Genomic DNA, 16,405 nt, shown 5'->3' with positions numbered 1-16,405 from the left:
ATTTGTGTGTAGGATATCCACATAGAAATATCCACATTTGTCTGTTGCACACCTGTAGGTGCCACAAAAGAAGCCCAGTCTCGTATCAAGGAGCTGTCCCCAAAGATGCAGAGCTGCAAGTGGAAAACTTCATTCACTTTTAAAATATCTGGGGTTCATCCTTTTTTATTTCTTTGAACAGGAAGCACCTTTAGTGGGCCTTGTTCATTGAGCACTCTCCAGAATTGCTCACAGCAGGACTGTGTGGTGTGAAATATTCTCTGTTTGAATTCCAAAGCCAAGCGCAGTTGCTGTTAACGGGAGCGATGGGTAAGAAGGAAGGAGAGAGCCATCCAGTGGAGCCCTTTGCTGCTCGGGAGGATGGAGTGCAGTGCTCACCTTGCAGAGCAGGCTGCTGTGGCAATCAGCCGTGCCCTTGAGCTGTCCCATCCATCCCACTCCCTTCTCTGGAGAGCTGCTCTTCCCAAGGCGCAGCTTTGTCTCAGAGAAATACCAGCTTGTGGCAGTGTGTGCAAGCAGCCCAGCACACAGAGCAGGGAGCAATTCCCTCAGCAGCAAACAAGGAAAGCATTTCTCTCATTTACCCTGGATATACTCCAAGAATTCTCTGTTCAGTTTAGTTATTATCTTTCCCTACGGTGTGGAATATTCAATTAAACTTTCTCTCAAATTGGCCATAACTTTCAATGGAAATTAAAGCAGTTCTATTTAGGTACCAGGATCTGTCACCAGGCTTAATGTTCAGAGAGAATAGCGATGGTTCCACCTGTTTGGTGTGAATTAACCTCAGCTGACATTGCTCACGTTTCAATTCCTCAAAAGCAGGGGAAGCTGACAGCATTCAGCATCCAACTGCATGTGCTGGCTCTCAGCTTTGGGGTACTGCAGGGACACAGCAAGTACACCCTTCATTTGGAATCTATTCCAATTAATCTGGCTTTTTTTCTTTTTTTTTTTTTGAATAGGTTTTGTAATTCACGAGGGGGGGAAAATATATATTGAGCAGAATGTTCTTTGAAATGATCTCTCACTTTCCATCCAGCACCATATGGACACACACCTCCTTCTGTGGTTAAAATGCTTCTTTTATTGTCAAAGCCACTGAAATTTCCTAGATCCTGCCTCTGAGGGAAAGAAACACACTTCTGTCAGAGGAGGCAGACCCAGAGCAGGAGTACATTTGTTTTATCTGACAAGGAGGGGGAAAAATGCTTTTTTGGAAGCCAATCTTGTTTGCAGGTTGTCTTAAGCTGAGGGCGGCTCGTGTTCGTTCTGGGTTAACTCATTTAAGAAATGTAACTCAGAAAAATAAAATCTGCCCCTGGGAGTGTCCCACCAGTTAGTTTGGCTGGGAAAGTTATTTATTTTATTGTCCTGGGGCGGTGGGAAATGTGTGAGGAGTGGCAGCAGCTCATGAATGGTGTAAAGGGGAACTGGACCAAAATACCTGAGCACCTTCAGGTGTGTGCACACACATATGCACTGCTTCTTGTTCTTTCTTGATGAAATGACTGAAACAGAGTCTATTAGACTCAATCTGATGAGAAGGGTGAGGGAAAAAGCCTCTGAGCACAACAAAGAGCCTCCTGCTGGCATCAGTGCTTTCTGTGGTGCTCGCAGTGCTCACCCCTGATAAGCCAAAAATGTGTTATCAGTGGTGGAGTGCAAGTCCCTGGACATTGCTGCAACAGAAAGAAAGTTTGCACTTTGAATTTATTTAAAAAGTGTAGAATTTGCATTTCAGAGCAATCCAAACAGCAAAACTTTGCTCCCACAAAAGCAGACACTTCAGTGGAGCAAAAGCCTTTGGCTGTGCTGACAATGAACATCTGAGCAACACAACTTAGTCCAAAATGGGCTTTTTCTGGGGCAAGCACTTGTGGTTTCCTGTCTGCACGAATCTAGATGGCAGCTTGTTTTATTTATTAGTGACTCTTCAGTGCTCTGTGAGGCAAATCCTCCTCCTGTGGCAGGTTCTGTGGCTCAGCCCTTATCGCCCAGTGGTGGGATCTGGGCTGCAGAGATTTCAATCACACGTTAAGGCTGCAGCAAAGCAGCTCCACAGGCTGAAGATTAAATAGTTTGGACTTGCTTATCTTGGCTATACACAGGCAGCAATAAGAGGAAGAAGAAAGGCACTCAGAATAATTTTATCTAGCCGGTGTTGTGAGGTTTTTGCTGCTCCTCTGCTCCCCTGGCAGGGCTGCAGCTGCTCTCAGAGCTTCTCCCTCTGCTTGAAAATCACACCAGGGTTTTTCCTCTTGCTGCCCAACAGGAAGGGCAGGCATTTTTTGCCATGTAAAAGCTGAATGTTGAACGGTGTCAGCAACAGGTGGAATATGTGGAAATGTTTTCATTTGATCTTTCATCAGCTTCCACCTGAGCTTGGGTAAATTGAGTTATTCAGTGGAAAAATCAGCGTTTTTTGTGACTATTTCCACCTTTAGTTCTCTGTCTTGAGTCTGTGTTTTTTAAGTTGTTAATTGCTCAGTAATTAATGGCACAAACAGGACGGGGTGGTTCAGTTCATTAACCCTTGAAGTGCAGGGTGCTGCAGGTTCTGTGTTTTTTAAGTTGTTAATTGCTCAGTAATTAATGGCACAAACAGGACGGGGTGGTTCAGTTCATTAACCCTTGAAGTGCAGGGTGCTGCAGGTTCACCTCTGCTCCTGCAGCCAGGTGATGTCCTGCAGGTGTGGGGACACCTTTGGACCCTCTGGTTTGTTCCTGTTTCCCACCTGAAGTACCTGAACTGTTCACTTTTAATGCAGGCTGTGTTTTCCTGGGATGGGAGGAGGACCAAAGTCAGACCTTGGGCGTGATGTGATATAAATTGACATTCTCTAATTGAAATAACAGCAGGTGACAGCGCAGAGAGGGGTGTGAGGCAGGTGACAGAGGCAATCACACACATCCCTGAGTCAGCACGCCCTAACTGCATTATCTGGGATGCTTTGGCTCGTGCCACCATCAGACTCTGAGCTCCTGGCATTTGAGGCATCTCTCACACAGGACCTGAGCACTTGTGCATTTTCCACTGAGAAAACTGGATACATTCAAATATATTTTAAATCTCTTGCTTTCAAAGCCACCATACAGTTCTCAGAGCTACAATCCTTATGGGCCAGGCTATAATATTCTTTCTTAGGGTGAAGGAGGCTGCTCAGGGAGTGCAAGGTCTCAGGAACAAGTCTGGATGCCATAATCCAGTCCCTTATGCTTTGTGGCTGTTATTATCTTTCCCCACCAGCAGCACGAGTTGCACACAGGTGTAATTTAAAGCTGGAGATGATGTGAAATGTGTTTTGAATAATAGATGAGTTTCAGTCAGGTATCGTTAGCATATAATTAAAAATACAGATAAATACAAGGCCTGTGACTGTGCTTGTGGTGGGGACAGGGGTGATTCCTTTCCAATCTTCCTGGCAGAGTCTCTGTGAAATACTGTGGAGAGGAATTTGCTCTCCCTGAGTGAAGGGCTGTTGTGTCCTTGGTCAATCCAGCTGATTTCCCAGGGTCAGGCAATAGCAGGGTTATTCCCATTCATTCTCACCTTCCTTCCATCTGGAAGATCCATCATCTTCTGTTCACTCTTTTTATTCCTCTGTATTTTTTGTACATCCCATCATCTCTAAATGTTGTTTATTCATTTTCCCCTGACCTCCCATACCCACAAATTTCCTGTATCCCATTCTGGGTTGGCTTCCAGCAGCCTGAGTGAAGTGAATTCTGTGCTCACATCCCTGCAAGTCCCTGCACACTGAAAGAACAGAGTCTGCAGGGCAGCAAACAATTGGAAAAGGATTTAAAAATGTTAAATCAAGGTTCCTTCCAGTCCCTGTCTGACTGTGAGCACTTCCAGTGTGTCCTCACTTGCTCTGAACTTGGAGGAGCAGCCAGACATTGACACTGATGAGAGGCAAAGTCTCAGTGAAATCAAGATAACTGATCTTTTCAGGCAGGAAAAGTTGGTTTCTTTTGTGTTCTGAACAGCCACTGTGGGAGATGAGGCTGATACAAACAGGATGGAGAGCGGGGAGCTGAGTCAGAGCTTTCTGTGGGTGTTTGGAGCAGTGTCAGTGAATTCCCTGAAATTCTGCAGGGCAGTGGGCAGGGAAGGGCTGCACCTCAGGGATGGGGCTGTCAGCAGCTCCCAGGGCTGAGAGAGGATAAATTGATAAGGTGAAGTGCTTGAGGAGAAAGGAAAGGAGAAAGGGAGGACTTAACAGCTCCAAAACTCAGAGAGTATTTATAAAGTGAAGGAGGAAAGTCAGCTCAAGGGAGGCTCCCGTCAGTAATCACCAACCTCAGAGTGCTGGGAAATGACTCCTGAGCTCCTGGAAGGTCGTGTCAGCTCGTTTTGCCCAAACATTTCCCCTCTCCTACCTGTATCCAGTGTGATTTTTTAATGCTCTGAAGGACACAGGAGTGGAATGTCCTTGTCAGGCTGGGGGCCCATTCCTGGGAGGTGTGGGGCAATGCCAGGGGCACTGGGATTTGAATTGAGCTCTGCTGTGACAGCAGGGCCTGCTCCCATTGTTTGATCTTTGGGTGAGGTTCCATTCTGTGCTCTGTTCGGTGTAGGGCATTTTCATTACTCCAGGTGAGCTTCAGTGGGAAAATAAAATAAAATCTGCCGTTATCAACTGAATGAAGTGACACCAGGTCTTTCCCAAGGTGAATGGCACACGGCCTCTTGCTGCTGAGACTCTGTTTTGTATTTCAAGCCTGGAAGATGGAGATTCCCAGTGTGACCTGTCCCCTTTCCCTGTCCCTGCAGATGACAACACCCTGCACGGGCCAGTGTTCCTCCAGGAGCCCGACAGCCTCATCTTCCCCTTGGACTCGGAGGAGAAGAAAGTGAAGCTGAGCTGCGAAGTGAAGGGAAACCCCAGACCAACCATTGGGTTTGTTCAGTGTTTGTTCTTGGAGCCTTTCTGTGATCAGCTGTGCCCGTGTTCACAGGGGTCTGAGGATGAGGGAGGAGATGAGGATCTGACTCCATGTTTCAGAAGGCTGATTTATTATTTTGTGATGTATATTACATTAAAACTATACTAAAATAATAGAATTCTAAAATAATAGAAGAAAGGATTTCATCAGAAGGCTTTCTAAGAATAGAATAGGAAAGAATGATAACAAAGGTTCGTGGCTCGGCTCTCAGTCCGAGCCAGCTGGCTGTGATTGGCCATTAATTAGAAACAACCCCATGAGACCAATCCCAGACGCACCTGGTGCATTCCACAGCAGCAGATAACCATTGTTTGCATTTTGTTCCTGAGCCCTCTCAGCTTCTCAGGAGGGAAATCCTAAGGAAAGGATTTTCCATAAAAAAAGTCTGTGACAATCATTGATGTCCCTGGAGGTTGTCACAGTGCTGATCCCGAAAAAATCCCCAGGGGCAGCTCTGATCCTGCTCTGTGACCAGGGACAGGGTCCAGGGAGGGGCTGGAGCTGGTCCAGATGGATTTAGGGTGGATTTATGGAAAGGTTATTCCCCCAGATGGTGCTGGCACTGCCCAGGGAATGGGCATGGCCCCGAGGTTGCCAGAGCCCCAGAAGGGTTTGGAAAACCCTCCCCAGGTGGGATTTGGGGTGTCCTGGCCAGGATTTGGACTTTGCTGGTCCTTGTGTGTCCCTTCCAGCTCAGGATGTTCTGTGATCCTGGGGCATTAGGAACAGAGGGAATGGACACCAGGAAATCTCCAGGTATTGCAACTCAACGGCAAACCTTGGACAGGAGTTCTAAAGTGCTACAAAAGGATCATGAATAGTCCTGGCTCTCAGATTAACCATCCTTTCCTACAAAAATGGAAAATACTCCTCATTCTTTTCAGCTTTAGCAGCTGCTTTGGGATCCTTGGAGGAAGGAGCTGTGCTGCTGCTGTAAATCATTGTAAATCAATCTCCTCTCCCCTCTGGTGCCTCTCACTGTGCTCACCAGTAAATGCCACTGTGAAACCAGTGAGAGCCACCAGGGCTCTGCCTCTGTGCCATTCCAACCACAGCCAGCTCTTTGGTGCCATAAACCCACGGATCCATGGTGCAAACACAGCTCCAGAGCTTCCCTGGGCACTCAGGAGCTGGAATTCCTCAGTGCCCACTTTGTGACATCTGCCAGGAGGGAATTTTCTGAAATTTACAAACAACCAACCAGCAAGTGGGGAGAGGGGGGGAAAATATCCTCAGTGGACCTGAATGGGTTGGAGATCCTGTGTCAGGGACTTCCCCTTGCTAAGGGATCAGTTCCAAAGAGCAGCAGCTACAGGAACATTATTCATTTCAGAGACTGAAATATATGTCAAGGATATTGCTCTTGCAGTTAAACACTGGAATATTTCAATACCGCTCAGGAAATTTGCATTTTTCTGCTGTCTTTTTTATTATTATTATTTTTAATAAGTAGTCAGAGCCACTCTAAATCTTCCTTTACTTACTCCAGGCTGTGTTTCCAAAGAGCCGGGAGCACCAGCAGAGTTTAACGTTGGCATTGTGTGCTGCAGGTGGAGGTTAAATGGGAGCAGCATTGACGTGGGCATGGATTTGCACTACAGCCTGCTGGGAGGAGCCCTGCTGATCCACAACCCCAACAAGAGCCAGGATGCTGGCACCTACCAGTGCGTGGCAACAAACCCCTTTGGCACCATTGTCAGCAGAGAGGCCAAGCTGCAGTTTGCCTGTAAGTCAGAAGGAAGCCGCTGTTCCTGTGCTGGAAGAGTTGGCAGCTGGGTGTCTTTTTCCGAGATGGGTGATGGGGTGTTCTCTGTGGGAAATGGGTGTGGGGAGAGTTGTCAAGGGTGAGAGCATTCACGCAGTGTGCGTCTGTGTGCAAATTTTTTGAGATAAAAAATGCTGATTTAGAAATGCCATGGAAGAGGATGGACATTGGGGAGAGAAATGGAACTAGGAAAAGTTTCAAAGGATGGCCTTGCAAATAAGACTGGATACACTGGAGAAATAGAACTGTGAAAGATGCATTGTAGTGAGACCCATGAGGGGTAATTTAGATGATTGGCTTTAAGGCATCTGCAGCATGGTGTGGCTAAAGCTGATAGACCAAGAAACACTTATAAGTGTCTTCTCTAACCAAAGGGGGATGGCAACCAGAATTAGCTGAATTAGGAAATACAGGGTGATTTAAGTTTACTACAAAGGCTCTGTCTCTGAGAAACAATAAAAATGTGAAGCTTCACCCTTCATCTGGGCAGCCCCTTATTTTCCATCCTCATCTTGTGTTATGTGGGTTTTATCTCATTTTTATTTCTGAGGAAACGACTGTTGGGTTTTATTTTGAGAATGATGGGTGAGATTTGAGGGCTTTCCCCCCCTCCTTTTAAGAGTTAAATTGCGACTCTTGGGGCATCAGTAACGGGTGTTGTTCTTCAAGGGCTGTGATATTCTTCTGTAGCCTTTTCAGGGAAGATTAAGCTGTGATTGAGCCATTCAGCCTCCTGTGGAGGGCAGACAGGGTCAGCAATTTCATCCTTGAAATATGTATTTAGGTTACAAACTCATTATGATAAAAGTGCTAATATTTCCCCTGAATACTTGCTTTTTGATATGGCATTTTCATTTCAGGTTTGTCCTTTTTGATTTTTTCTTCCTCTCTCTTTTTCCCTTTCTCTTCTCACTTTTATTTCTTTTTTTTTTTTCTCCACGCTAGTTGTCTCTGAAATTGAACATATTTTCACTGAGTGAGGAATCTGCTGTGCCACAGTAACAGAATATGGATTAATGATACCCCGAGCCCTGTGCTTATAGCAACACAGGCTTTCAGAAAATAAAAAAGCTTTAAACTCTTGAGTATGGATCTAATAATGGCTTTTCCGCAAAGATCTACGGAAACACAGCTGAACTAGATTAAATGATGTGCTTTTTATTTTAGGGGCTGGGGCTTAGCTCCAGCTAAGCTGAGTTCCCAGCCCCTCTCCAGCCTCTGGATGTGCTCAAGCTGCCCATGGAATAATGCATGGGATGGAACATCTCCCAGGGGCTGGGAGTTGCTCTGTCACTCTCTAAATTAGAGATCTCTTATTGGATCCATACTCAAGAGTTTAAAGCTTTTTAATTTTCTGTGTTGCTATAAGCACGGGGCTCGGAGTGTCAATAATCCATATTCTGTTATTGCGGCACAGCAGATTCCTCACTCGGTGAAAATATGTTCAATTTCAGAGAAAACAAGTGTGCAAAAAAAAAAAAAAAAAGAGGAAAATTTGGGGAAGAGAAAAGGGAAAAGACAGAGGAAGAAAAAATTCCCTGGAAGGAGGTGGTGCCAAGGTGAGGGCTGGTCTCCTCTCTGAGGGAACAAGTGACAAGTGATAGGACGAGGGGAAACGGCCCCGAGTTGCGCCAGGGGAGGACATCAGGAAAAGTTTCACAGAACCAAGCACAGAACCAAGCCTCTGCCAAGAGGTGACCCCTCTCTTCTCCCATGGAGCCATCCCCAGTGCTCACAGATGAACCATTCCCTCCCTGCTGTGATAACCTGACTCAATTTGGCCCTAAACACCTCAGCAGGGTTTGCAGTTTAACCTGGAAATTCACAGAGCTGCTGGCAGCTGCAGGGTGCTGCTTTGGAAATGAACCCTGTGGGAGCTGTGCGGGAGCTGCTGCCTTTCCCAGCTCACTGGTGGCTGTCACGTGCTGTTGGTTTGGAAATGGGTATCCAAAGAGGAAAATCAGCTTTGAATCAGAGCTGGTTTTCAGCCATATCATTGCTTTGCCCCCTGTTGTTACAAAAACTGCCTGCAAGTGATGTGTGTGGAACAGGAGCTGTTAGAGAAATGGGATCTGTTTTCAGGGGGGTTTATTTGAGGGAAGGATGAGGGGAGGATGGCTGATGTCCTTCCCCTGCTCTGTGCCCTGAGGCCTCTCTGAAATCCCTTTCCAGCCCATGGCCATTTCCCAGGAAGGAGTTTCCCTGGAATCTCTAACTTAGCAGATCCTGCTCATGCTGTGGGTGTTCTCTGCAGCTGGACAAAGGAATGTTGGGATGTCCAGGGGCTGAGGGACCAATTTCAGACCAAGGGGAATGGAGGATAATGAGTCTGAAGGGAGCTGTGCTCCGAGGATGCTGCAGCATCACTGTGCTGCCCCAGGAGGTTAAAAGGAAGGGGAAAGATCTCCTTGTTCTCTTCCTCCTCCTCCTCATCCTGCAGGTGTCCCCAGACAGGTGGAATGTCTGATTTTCTGGGTGGAACTGAGCTGAGCTGTTTCACTGTCTCCTCAGTGCCTGGAAATCAGATCTTTGGCTGCTTTCCTCTCTGGGCAGGGGCGCAGCCTCCACCCTGCCTCTGGTGCCTTTTCCATTGGGTTGTTCATGAGGGTGATCCTTGGGATCCCTTCCTGCTCTGGATGTTCTGATTCCATTCCAGGAACTCTTTTCTTTCTTCCTTGTTCCCATGAACCTCCTCTGAAGTGAAGGGAGTCACGCTGTTGTTTCTAAATCTCTTCCTCACACACTTTATTAAAAGAATTCATTTTACAGAAAAGTTTTTTCCTTCAAAAATAATTGTTAAACATGAATTAGCAGCCAGGACCCAGCACTTCACAGGGCAAGGAGTGGCAGAAAATCCTGTAATAACGTGGTTGCAATGAGAGCACTTTGGGGCTTTGACCTACCATCCCAAAATAATTTCACTGTGGTGGTAGAAAGAGAAAATTACTCCCAACATCCCACTGAAAAGGGCTTTTTTCAATATTCCCATTGCCAGAATGTTTGCTGTTATATCTTTTACTCGAGTAAATCCCATAATTTTCACTGTTAGTTGCTAAGGAACACATTGTAATGGCTGCTCAAAGTCTTTCCTGGTGAACCCTCATTGAACTCCAGAACATTCATTTTATCTTTTGGAGACTAAATTGTCAAGGAAGTCTCTTTCCAGAACAATTAATAATGAAAGCATTTTTTTGGAGGGGTCTGCTCAATTCCAAACAGCCAAACCCACAGTGCCAGGGACTGATCCATGTGTTCAGCAAGAAATGGAAAAATTTCCACAGGGATCACTGAAATCTTGGGGTTGGTAGGAGATGATTGTTGTGGTGTTGGGAGGGTCCCCAGGATGAGGTGAGAGATGAGAATTTGACTCCAAGTTCTCAGAAGGCTGATTTATTATTTATATTATATTAAAAGAAATTATATACTGAAACTATACTAAAGAAAGAGAAAGGAGACATCAGAAGGCCAGCAAGGAATGAATAATAAAAACCTGTGACTGACCAGAGTCCTGACACAGCTGGACTGGGATTGGTCATTAAATTAAAACAATTTCACAGGCTGGGTAAACGATTCTCCAAATCACATTCCAAAGCAGCAAAACATGGAGAAGCTGAGGTTTCCCAGGAGAAAAAATCCTGCCAAAGGGAATTTTTTATAAAATATCCTTTTTCTTTCCCTTTTATCTTTCCCCTTTCTTTTCCTTTTGCTTTTTTCCCTTTTTTTCCCTTTTTTCCCTTTTTTTCCTGTTTTCCTTCCCTTTTTTTTTTTCCTTTTCCTTCCCTTTTTCCTGGCATTTTCATCAGTGCATTGCCTCCCACACAATTCAGAGATAAAACTCCCAGCCAGCCACTGCAGCTTGCAGACACCGAGGGCCCACAAATCTGCTTTAAAATCATTACATTTCCTTAGTTTTTCTTACATCTTCAGAAATTGATTTCCTTACCATGACCCAATTTCCCCTGCACCCCCCAGCTCACTCCTCCTCTCACCGAAGCCTCCGTGCATTTGAAGGGTTTTGCTGTGACCTGAAGCTGTGTGAATAATCTGCATTTTGGAGCTGGAATGTCCAGCCCTGCCCCTTGCAGAGACCCCAGGTTTCCCCAGCCCCACTGGGGTGTGCTTGGTATAAATGGCATTTTTCCTTGGAAAGGCACTGGAGCAGAATCAGAGGTTTGACACTTGGAGCTGTGAGAGCAGCCTGGCTGGGGCATCCCCAGTTCTTCAGTTTTGTGATTTCCTACCAGATGTGAAACCCCTGATTCTTCCTGCAGCGCCTTTCCAAGGAAAAATGCCATTTATACCAACCCCAGCCCTGCTGCCTCACCCAGAACCAGCCCCTCACCTGCCTGTGCCCCCACACACACTTTATTAAAAGAATCTATTTTAAAGAAAGATTTTTTCCTTGAAAAAAACCCTTTTTTTGAAGGAAAACCCTTTTTTTGAAGGAAAACCCCCAGCCCCCAGGACTGGGGCTGCTGTGACCTTAACTGAGGAGGGAGTACATTAAATTGTATTTTCTCATATGTCCCCACACGCCAGGGTTTCTCTGTGCTGAAATCCTGGCACAGGGCAGGATCAGTGCTAGAGATGAGCTCCCAACCTCTGCTCCTTCCCCACAGTCCCTGCTGGGTGGAAATCTAGGCTAAGCCTCACGTAAGCTCCTCTTTTTTTCCCTTTCTTTTCCTTTCCTTTTTATTTTTTATTTCTGATGAATGAGAACCAACAGGGAGTTTGCAGCAGAGGATGGATCTATAACCTACTTTACTTTCACCTGGGATAGAAGGACCCTTCAGTCAGAGCAGAAATGGAGGATTTTTACCTGCTTTGTTTCCCCTCCCCCCAGGGTTATAAATAAACTGAACTCATTATTGCTTAAAGCAGTGGCACTTGGAAATTGTCAGTTGTTGTCCTAAAGCTGGGAATCTCCTCAGCCTGCAGTTTTTTGAGAAGTTATTTTGGTTTTTGGCTGGAAGGAGCTCCGGAGAGGGCAGAGGAGGAGTTGGATACAGCTGGGCATCACAGGCCACTCACAGCACCCAGGTCCTCCTCTGCTTTAGGAATTCAGGGAAAAGCAAGGAACAGCCTTGATGGTTTTCCTCATCTCTCTTCATATTTATTCATTTTGCCTTTAATATGAAAAAATATTCAAAATGCAGATATTTATTTTTTTTGTATATAGGAGCTTTATTCTTAAAAACCATATGATGGTGTAGATGTTTTGTTTTGTTTTTTTTTAATGAGCCCCCAAACTTCTTGTAAAAACTGATTTTAGAGGAGTAAACATCTGCAGAGTTGTTGGGTTATGTTTTCATATTCTGATCAATTTTCATGGTTTGTGTGGCTGGAGAACAGGACAAGAAATCGGAGATTGTGTTATTTCCTCTGCCATTGGAAACTTCTTGTGACGCCTCCCCTTTTGCCTCTAAACCTTCTGGTCTGTGAATGAATGAATGAAATAATGAAATGAATGAATGAAATAATGCTCCTGACCTAGCTGCAGAAATAATTCTGCTCCTTTGATGATCCTTAGGGGTTCTGGATCAATGCAAATCAGTATTTTCTATAAATGTGTGGAAATAGCAATTCCAGGACCCAAGCACAGACCTGGCAAAGGCCAGAGCTGGATTCTGCAGGAGAATTTCTGTTTCTGCAGGAGAATTTCTGTTTCTGTTGATGGGATGCAAGGGCAGTGCAGAACAGCTTTATCCCAGTGGCTGATTTATCTTTATTTTGGTTTTTTTTCTCCTGGTTTCCCTCTGGAAAGCAAAGCCAGGAGCCAGCCCTGGCACGTGGAGGATGGAGGAACATTAAATGTGTTTGTGGGCAGCTGTGCCACCTTGGTTTGCCTGTCTGCAGCAAACATGACTGGCATGGCATTATTCATTAGGGCCGAGAGGGGAACAGAACGGAGCAATATCAGCACTGTGAGATGATGCTGAGCACCAAAATGTGAATTTCCACAGGGAGGCTGAAGCAGCAGCAGATCAGGATCTCTGTGGGGTGAGGTTTGGGTGGGGTTTTAGCAAGTAAAGGGAAATTTCCCTTTGAAATGTCCTGCTGAATGAGCCTGAGTCATGTTATCCAGCAAATCTGGGGCTGCCCTGGATCCCTGGCAGTGCCCAAGGCCGGGCTGGAATTGGGGCAGTGGGAGGGGTCCCTGCCATGGCCCTGGGTGGGCTTTAATGGATTCTGTGGCTCAGTGTTTGTATTTTGCATTATTTTGGGTCCGAATTTGCATTCCTGCCACTGGCCAGAGTGGGAAGGGGCAGAAGAGGAGCCCCCTTTGCAGGAGCACAACACCCCCTGTGCCCCTGCAGGTTCTGCTCTCTGCCCACTGCAGATCAGCTCTGCTGCAAGAAAGCGCAAACAGAGCTTTTTCTGCTTTTCTTTGCTTTTTTTTTTTTTCACTAGGAAAAGATAAAAAACTTCTGAGAGTGAAATAACCCCATTCCAGTCAACCCAAGGGGAAATGTCTGCCCAGATTTTCTAGATTAAAGTAATAAAATTTTCAGAGTCCTCAGCATTTTGTCTCGAGCAGAGGAGCTGATTCAAAATAAATGTTTGAAATATTTCCTGTCGAAAGAAGGCAAACAGGCAGTTTTTATGAAGTGGAACATGAGGACAAGGAGGGTTTTTTTTTTTTTTCCCCGTAATATCATAGAGAAGAGTGGTTTGATTTTGGAAAAGAAAAATGGGTGTCTTGCAGGAATTTTGCAGAAAAATTCTCAGGAATTTCTATTTCTCTGTAAGAGCAGGGGGTGAAGGAAGGAAAGGGCCCTGGGAACAGGGAGCAAACCCCAGGGAGGTGGAATTGCAGCCTTTTAGGTTCAGAAATCAGCCTAGATTTAGCATGTGGGGTCAGAAAGACTTGGGAAAATTCAAATAGTCTCAATACAGAACCCAGACAGAGATAAAACTCTGTAAACTCAATGCCTTGTTAATGGCCACAATAATAAAGTCCAAGGAAAAATCTTTTCCAACAGGGATAGGGATGGGGGGAATGCCAAGATATTTACCTCCAAAACTTCTTTTCCCTTTCTTTTCTCCTCGGCAAAGTAGAAATCCCAGTGAAATTTCTGCTCTAAAGGTCAAATTAGAAAGCTTTCATCCCCAGACTTGTAAACTATTTCTCAAATCAGTGACTCTCGAAATTATTCATTAGAACAGCAGCTCTTAAACTAAAATTCTATTAAGCTGTGTATCAAAGGGGTTTTATTCCAGCCCACACAGCTCTCTGGGTAGTCCTGACACACCAGCAAGGACACAGCCTGAGGAACTGCATCTCTGTGAGCTGCTGAGAGGGGGGCGGAAACCCAGCTCTGAAAACCTGGTGCTGTTTGAGAGAGACAGAGTTTGGGATGGTGGGGCCATAAATATCAGCAGGGAAATCAATTTTCCTTTTTCCTGTTTCCTTTCCTTTTTCCTGTTTCCTTTCCTTTTTCCTTTTTCCTGTTTCCTTTCCGTTTTCCTTTTCCCTTTTTCCTTTCCTTTTTCCTTTTTCCTGTTTCCTTTCCTTCCTTTTTCCTTCCCTTTTCCTTCCTTTTTCCTTTTTCCTTTTTCCTTTTTCCTTTTTCCTTTTTCCTTTTTCCTTTTTCCTTTTTCCTTTTTCCTTTTTCCTTTTTCTTTTTTTCTTTTCTTTTTCCTGTTTCCTTTCCTTCTTTTCCTTCCTTTTTCCTGTTTTCTTTACTTCCTTTTTCCTCTTTCCTTTCCTTTTTCCTTCCTTTTTCCTTTTTCCTTTCCTTTTTCCTTTCCTTTCCTTCCTTTTTCCTTTTTACTTTCCTTCCTTTTACCTTTCCTCCCTTTTTCCTTTCCTTCCTTTTTTCCTTTTTCTGTTTCCCTCCTTTTTCCTGTTTCCTTCCTTTTTTCTTTCCTTTCTTTCCTTCCTTTCCTTCCTTTCATTCCTTTTTCCTTTCCTCTTTCCTTTTTCCTCTTTCCTTTTTCCTCTTTCCTTTCCTATTTCCTTTCCTTTCCCCCTTCATTTATATTGACAGGTTTTCATTTTTAATTTTTTCTTAAATACTTTAACTTCCCACAGTTTGCAGCCAGTGGAGTGGGATGATGTTGCCGTTGCCTCCCCTGCCCACCTGGCTGTGAGTTTTGTCCAGGACATGAACCTGGGATCTCTTGTACACGGAGAGTTGTGCAAACACAATGGGAATAATTTGGGAAAGGGCACCCAAATGTCCCCAGGTTCTTTGCTCAATCTGAACCAGGGGGATTTGACCAATCCTCCCATCAGTTTTTGTGTTGGGGTTGTCACTCCCAGCCTAATCAGATTCCCTTGGGATGGTGTGCTCTTTAATAAAAGGATAATCTTCAATTATTCCTGGATATGACCTTAAACATCACCCTAAATTTTAGATTCCTGGGATTATTTTAAAATTATAGAAGGGGGTGGAGAAGGCAAAGCCCATTATGATCTGCAAATCTCTTTAAGTCCTGCTTAAAAATTGGCTATGGGTGTCTGGGCTGTGGCTGGGTACCCAAGGGGACTGGGCATTTCCCATGTAAGAAAGGTAATTACTCCTTACCTATATCATTATTTCCTATTCTGTGGGTGCTTCAAAATTCATTTAATATTATTAAAGGTATTGTTTTGTCCACTCCAGAACACTCAAAATTGCCAGTGAATGTGTGTTAGCTTTCTAATTTATCAGTTCCTAAATTATCAATCATTTTTAACCATTCTATTTTCCTGTGCTCAAAGTACAGCCAAATCTCAAGGGTGAAATACCAACCCCCATAAAATACAGACAGGCTAAAAGAACTCCTGAAGTGCTGATCCAAGGATTTGTTGCTCATCTCAGTGAAGTAGGAGTTCCTTACCCCAAGCCTTATTTTTAGTACAGTGGGAATGGCCCTGAGGCAGTGCTAAATCCCAGTAATTCCCAGTTGGATGCAGAGATGTGTGGGTATCACCCACCCTCCTCCCTCCCTGGGCACAAACTCTGTGTTCTGCCTGCCCAGGTGCATTGGAAATCTCATTTTGTAGGAATAGTGATCCCCAGGGCTGCAGCTCCTCTGCTCTGGGGGCTCCTTGCTGTTCGCATCAACTGACTGATATCAACCATGTGTGATCAAATTTGCTTTATAAAACTCCCTAGACCAAAACTTTGAAGTAAAACCCACTAACATTTTTATTTTTCTAAGCCTATTAGCCCTGCTTTTCTTTGGCAATTAAAACCCACTGATGTATGAAGCAGTGATTGATGTGTGTACATTTCTGTTGGAACTGAGCAAAAGCAGAAATCGTTTCATCCCAGTTAAACAGGAATAATAGGTGAAAATAGCACTGACACTGCTTTTCTAATCATTAGGAAAAAAAGCCCTGAACTGCAATGACAAAGGGCTCACTAATGGTGAGTTTTTGACAGCGTGTCACTCAAGGCTCTGCACAGCAGAGCTGCCTCCCACATGATACACTCACAGAAATTGGCTTTCCAAAGGACATGCAGACACCTGCCACCACCAATTTGCATCATTGACTCCTCATCTCATTTTCTGTAATATTTTTTGGGTGGTTTTTAATAGCTCTTGCACAGAGGGGTCTCTCCTAATTGCGGCACCGGCGTAATTACGAAGCATTTTGTGTTCTAAAAATAGGCACGTGTGGAAAAAAATCAAAGCAGAGCGTGGAAAGGCTCCTGGGGCAAACAAAGGCAGCACAACAGAGCTCAGCTTTCACAA

At 44.8% G+C, this 16,405-nt stretch overlaps 1 protein-coding gene across 6 annotated transcripts in view; it reads left to right on the top strand.

Moving 5' to 3' along the window:
- LOC102064532 (contactin-4) overlaps positions 1-16,405 on the top strand; it is a 275,228-nt gene that overhangs the window by 165,511 nt on the left and 93,312 nt on the right. For all 6 annotated transcript variants that reach the window (XM_074550309.1, XM_074550310.1, XM_074550305.1 and 3 more), the window contains exons 4-5: positions 4,781-4,907; positions 6,504-6,679. In XM_074550309.1, coding sequence (XP_074406410.1) covers positions 4,781-4,907; positions 6,504-6,679 — 303 coding nt within the window. The remainder of the gene's footprint in view (positions 1-4,780; positions 4,908-6,503; positions 6,680-16,405) is intronic.

The sequence above is a fragment of the Zonotrichia albicollis genome, chromosome 12 (assembly GCF_047830755.1).
Source record: "Zonotrichia albicollis isolate bZonAlb1 chromosome 12, bZonAlb1.hap1, whole genome shotgun sequence".
NCBI lineage: Eukaryota > Metazoa > Chordata > Aves > Passeriformes > Passerellidae > Zonotrichia > Zonotrichia albicollis.
The sequence above is the reverse complement of the archived record's forward strand: the minus strand, read 5'-3'. Positions and strand labels throughout refer to the sequence as shown.